Source organism: Sinocyclocheilus grahami, unplaced genomic scaffold (genome assembly GCF_001515645.1).
Source record: "Sinocyclocheilus grahami isolate Dianchi unplaced genomic scaffold, SAMN03320097.WGS_v1.1 scaffold347.1, whole genome shotgun sequence".
Classification (NCBI taxonomy): domain Eukaryota; kingdom Metazoa; phylum Chordata; class Actinopteri; order Cypriniformes; family Cyprinidae; genus Sinocyclocheilus; species Sinocyclocheilus grahami.
The window spans coordinates 461,869-467,581 of NW_015505526.1; the positions used below are offsets into that span (position 1 = coordinate 461,869).

At 35.9% G+C, this 5,713-nt stretch overlaps 2 protein-coding genes across 2 annotated transcripts in view; one reads left to right on the forward strand and one right to left on the reverse strand.

The window, feature by feature from the left end:
- The window catches only part of naa20 (N-alpha-acetyltransferase 20, NatB catalytic subunit), a 6,737-nt gene extending 4,549 nt beyond the window's left edge, over positions 1–2,188 (reverse strand). The window contains exons 1-4 of the mRNA XM_016229069.1: positions 2,157–2,188; positions 1,524–1,548; positions 1,323–1,413; positions 765–900 (exon numbers count right to left, since the gene is read on the reverse strand). Of these exons, the coding sequence (XP_016084555.1) occupies positions 765–900; positions 1,323–1,413; positions 1,524–1,548; positions 2,157–2,188 (284 nt within the window). The remainder of the gene's footprint in view (positions 1–764; positions 901–1,322; positions 1,414–1,523; positions 1,549–2,156) is intronic.
- Positions 2,189–4,611: 2,423 nt separating this feature from the next.
- Positions 4,612–5,713, forward strand: part of LOC107548408 (CD109 antigen-like) — a 25,949-nt gene continuing 24,847 nt past the window's right edge. Inside the window, exon 1 of the mRNA XM_016229071.1 lies at positions 4,612–4,650. Within this exon, the coding sequence (XP_016084557.1) occupies positions 4,612–4,650 (39 nt within the window). The remainder of the gene's footprint in view (positions 4,651–5,713) is intronic.

Consider the following 5,713-nt stretch of genomic DNA (forward strand, 5'->3'; position numbering starts at 1 on the left):
TACTTTGTTTGGTCTTCCAAAAGAGGACACGACTAGAAATCAGTGGTTAAGTTGTATTTAAAGCACTGTTCCAGAACAGTTCAACCCAAATATTCAGATGTGTGCAGCACATTTCATGGAGGACTGTTTCCTGATCCTGGTAGAGTAGACTACAATGCCGGCTGTTCTGACTCACAGACTGTAAGTACGTTTACATTTAAAGAATTTGCCACTGATGATTCAAACGTGAGTTTTGAGCAGTGTAGAGTAGCGCTTGTTTGTAATTTCTCCGATCACAAATGCAGACATGGTTTTATTTTTACGCAGCGTGATGCAACGCGTAAAAAGACAGTATAAGTCATTATAATCCGTAATTATGTCCCCACTGGATGCAACAAATGCCTCGTTTATAATGGGTTTTCATGTTTTTGTCTCGTCGCTCTGGCCGGACAGGGCATCACAGTATGGTGAGGGGCGTAACATTTCCGTCTCACGCTTGAGGTATTCATCCAATCACAACGCACTGGATAGCTGGCCAATCAGAGCACACCTCGCTTTTCAGACCGATGAGCTTTGTAAAAATCGATGCGATTCAGAAAGGCGGGGCATAGAGGAGAAAAAATTATGTACAGTATGTGGAAACTAATGTGTTTTTTTTTTTTACTTTAAACCGCATAAACATTTCATTACACCAAATACACAAAATAATGTTCTTTTTAGCAACATCATATGACCCCTTTAACAGATGCTTTTGTCTAAAGGAAATTACAAATGAGTGATGCTACCTTTCTGAGATCTCCTCTAACATCTCCATGAGTTTGGCAGCCAGACCCAGCCGCCTGAACTCCGGTGCCACAGAGAGGGCAGTGACATGCCCGTGCCATTCCTCTCTAGCAACGGACCCCTCTGCCTTTCCCATGACTACGAGATGACAATTGACATACAGGTTAGAATTACTCCGGTCTGACAGTTGTACATGAAATCAGAATTGATCCTAGTAACTGTTTTAACACATGTTCCTAGTCTTCGCGTGAGTGATTCATGTTTTTCTACTGCATCAAAATGCATACATTTTTCTGCCTCTGAAACAACTTTTCTTTTCAGAGGACACCATCAGTGCCTGTTATTATTGAGCCCTTCAACCAGCTGGATACATTCTGGTATGCAGCATCTATTTTTTCACAATTGTTTTTCACACAGGAACATGCCAGATTTCGAAGTAAAATGACTTTCTATATTCTACAGAAGAAAGTAAATCATATGGATTTGGAACCACATAAAGGTGAGCTTTTATTACTCTCAATGACATGACGACAGATCAGAAAGAGACACATTTGACTTACTGTAGCCCATCAGTTCACCTCCTGGAGCCTCTGCTACTATGAAATACTCCGGCCAGTGAGCCAAATACTGAAGATAGAAGGGAATTCCATACTGTGTACAATAAATGAAAGTTAAGTTATGAATAATTAAGAGAACGACGACCTAGTGACATACTGATTAACTGATATTTTGGTCATTTTGAGATGTGTTTTAAAGGATACAGTTTCTGTCAAAGGGTCCAGATTACTGTGGGATGACACAAATTAATGTAAATATCACAATCTCATATGACGAGCAGCATATAGAAGCAAAACTAAGAGAATTAAACATTACAGTCACATGTGAAATAGCTTAAAACTGCTTTAAGCCCCGTTCACACCAAGAACGATAACTATAAAGATATAGTTCTAAAAATCGTTCTCGATATTAAAGAATAGAAGAGTTCACACCGCAACTATAACGATAAAGACAAAGAGAAACGATATCGTTGGAATCACTTTCAAAACGATTTTTCTCCAGCTGATGAATGATAAAAAATTGAGAGCCAATCAGAATCCAGTGTTGGGGAAAGTTACTTTTAAAAGTAATGCATTACAATATTGCGTTACTCCATCAAAAAGTAACTAATTACGTTACTTAGTTACTTTTTATGGAAAGTAATGCGTTACGTTACTTTTGCGTTACTTTTAAATTCTGGACAGGGCTTGCTTGTTTGTTTTTAAAATAAAAAAATTTATATTTTTGGAAAATATAAAACCTTTACACTCCAACAGTGAAATGAATAAGCCTCGAAGCTCGTAATGTTGTCATTCTCCCGTGTGTACACTGTGCAGGACGACGCTCTGACCTCTCACCTTACGCCACACGTGGACGTACTACGTTTCATATGTCTTTTTAAACAGCGACACCTGTCGGCTCAGTTAAACATTGATCACCAAACCAAACCAATTTTTGTAGCGATACAATATTTATTGGGGATATTAATATTGTAATAGATAAATGTTGTGTTATTTTATTGCATTGCATTGAATTATCATCTGGCTCATCCCACATTTGCATATATATAAAACATGTGTTATGTTACAGTAGCTTGACAAAACCAACATATACTGTTTGGTAAACTTGGGCTAGGTTTATTTATAATTTATTTTATTATTTTATTTATCAGAAGTGAACTCTTACTCAGATTTTTTTATTTCATTTAATTGTTTAGTTTATTTAATGTTATGCTTCAGTAGGGGACAATTAATAAATAAAAAGCTGATATATGTAGAAAATCGGTTTTACATTATTTCTAAAAAGCACCTTGCGGTTTTTGAAGTTTATAGCTTATATCATTTAACAATTATTAACATATATTCAAATGTATTAATTCAGCCCGAGATGCAATGCAATTGATTCCTAAACACATTATTTGTCTAACGCAGTGTTTAAATTTACATTCCAAATCACACTGTCAAACTGGAAAAGTGACCTTATTAGAATGACCTATATGATATAATCTCCAACCTGTTCAAACAAGTATTGATGTCATTACTTTCATGTCTGCTCTGCATTCATTTTTAAGGCTCTACCAGACTGCTGGCTCTTCCCCCTGTGAGTATTAAGACTGTCATTTCCATGAATGAATCAGTACAGAGTTGCAGGGTTTACGGCGTGTTATTTTCCCTCCGCAGGTCTTTTCCAGTGACATGAGTTACTGGTATCCATATCAGCTGGATGTTAAGGGGTTTGTTGGCACTAATCAAGTGTTCTCCAACTCCACCACGATGGTCTTCAGTCCCAAGTGCATGTCCGTCTTTATCCAGACCGACAAGAACAACTACCAACCAGGGCAGACGGTGAAATTTCGGGTTGTATTGGTTACTCCTGAAGGAAATCCGCACAAGGGTCAGACCGATATTTTTATCAAGGTGGGTGTCTGCAGTGTTTGGCAATAAAGCGATAAGTCTAAAACCCCCTTAGTTGTTCTAAATTCACTGTAAACTCCAGATTCACTGGGCGTATTGCTTTATAAAATGTTACCACACAATAAATACATTAAATGCAAAAAAATATATGTATTGATTAGGGCTGTCAGTCGATTAAAATTTGTAATCTAATTAATTACATGTGGCGATTAATTAATTGCAAATTAAATTTGGCTGTGAAAATATACACAAAAGATAATTTAAAGCCATTATTGTGTTAAATGAGAAAAAGTTCAAGTAGACATAAGTAGCTTTAGAAACATTTGATTTGATTCAGCATAAAATTTTATACACGTAAACATTTAGGCTACAACAGCCTAACATAAACATAAAATTGTGAAACATCTCCTTATTTTTTGTTCATACAATGAATGTCATTGGTACACCAAAGAGCTTGGCTACCAGCATTCATTAAAATATCTTCTTTTGTGTTACACAAAAGAAAGTAGGTCATACAGGTTTGAAATGACATGAGGGTGAGTAAATGATGACATAATTGTCACTTTTTGGGTGAACTGTCCATTTATTTATTTGTATTCATTCATTCAATTCGTTCTAACTGCTGATTCATTCAGGAATAAAGTAAACAGCTCTCTTTATGAATGGACCACAGAATCATTGGTTCACCCGATTCATTCAGAAACGAAACACCACTGTGTTATTTCGGAGATGCACAATAGTTCTACTATGGCTTTATAGGTAATATTTTCGTTGGCAAAGCTGAGCAAAAACAGACAATATTGTGTTTAAAATATAACAAAATTAGCTTAGTATTTACTGAACTGAATCACATTTGCACAACTTTTGCATCAAAATGTTTGCATTTATGATAGACTTCTGACCAGAGTTTCATGTCATCTAAAGTCTTTATTAATAGTTATGGTATAACATACTCATAATTCATTAAAAGAGCTTTTATTTTAGCATATTCATCAGACAATAATTACAATAATTACTTAATTGTAAAACCAACAACATTACAGCAGCAATTTTAAAGATGTTTTCTTTGGATTGTTTGACTCAAAAGAGAATATACCAAAATATAACAAAACACTAGCAAAACACTAATTTGTGTGTCCTGCTAGCTAAATTTCACATACATAAACACAAATCTGGCCCTAAATCTCTCTTTTCTTTATTCAGAGTTGATCTAGACCAGTATATGGAACAAAGCTCCATTAAAGCAATCAAAATTGTATCTCTATATTCATGCTATGTGTCCTCTTAAGGTGTACTGTTTTTGTTAACCTGGCAACACATCCCTTACGAAAATTTGATTATGAAAAAACAAAACACTCCATGGTTACTATAGTTAAACCATGATAACCCCAAATTAACCATGGCTTTGCTACAGTATGGTATTAAAAGTTTAACCATGGTATTTGTAGTAAAACTGTGGTTATACAAATGGCAACCAATACGCCAAAAAACATGCTTGCTATAATAAAACCATGGTTTTCTTAAGTTATTTGTATTTGTGAATACTTTCTGTTTTTCTTTATTCTTTCTTTTATTTTTATAATTGTACTGTCTTAATGGTTTGATGTTTTGTAGGCTACTGTTTAAAAAAAAGAAAGAAAGAATCAGGAAAAAGATTCACGATACAAGCTCTGAAGTTTCAATCTAAATCAAATGATTCACGATCCACAATCCGAAGTCCCGATCTGAAATAAATGATTCGCGATATGCGTCCTGAAGTGCTGATCTGAATCAAATGATTCACAAACCTGCTTCGAAGTTCCGATCTGAATAATGATTCACGAACCCGCTCCATCATTTTAGATCGGGACTTAGTAGCCTATCACAAATCTTTCAGTTTGCACAATGATTCACGAACCCACTCCGAAGTTCCGATCTAAATCAAATGATTTGCAAACCCGCTGCGAAGTTCCGATTTAAATCAAAAGATTTGCGAACCGCTGTGAAGTTCTGATCTAAATCAAATGATTTGCGAACCCGCTGCGAAGTTCCGATCTAAATCAAAAGATTTGCGAACCGCTGTGAAGTTCTGATCTAAATCAAATGATTCACGATCCACAATCCGAAGTCCCGATCTGAAATAAATGATTTGTGATATGCGTCCTGAAGTGCTGATCTGAATCAAATGATTCACAAACCTGCTTCGAAGTTCCGATCTGAATAATGATTCACAAACCCGCTCCATCATTTTAGATCGGGACTTAGTAGCCTATCACAAATCTTTCAGTTTGCACAATGATTCACGAACCCACTCCGAAGTTCCGATCTAAATCAAATGATTTGCGAACCCGCTGCGAAGTTACGATCTAAATCAAAAGATTTGCGAACCCACTGCGAAGTTCCGATCTAAATCAAAAAGAATTGTGAACCCACTGCAAATTTCCGATCTAAATCAAAAGATTAGCGAACCCACTGCGAAGTTCCGATCTAAATCAAAAGATTTGCGAACCCTCTGCGAAGTT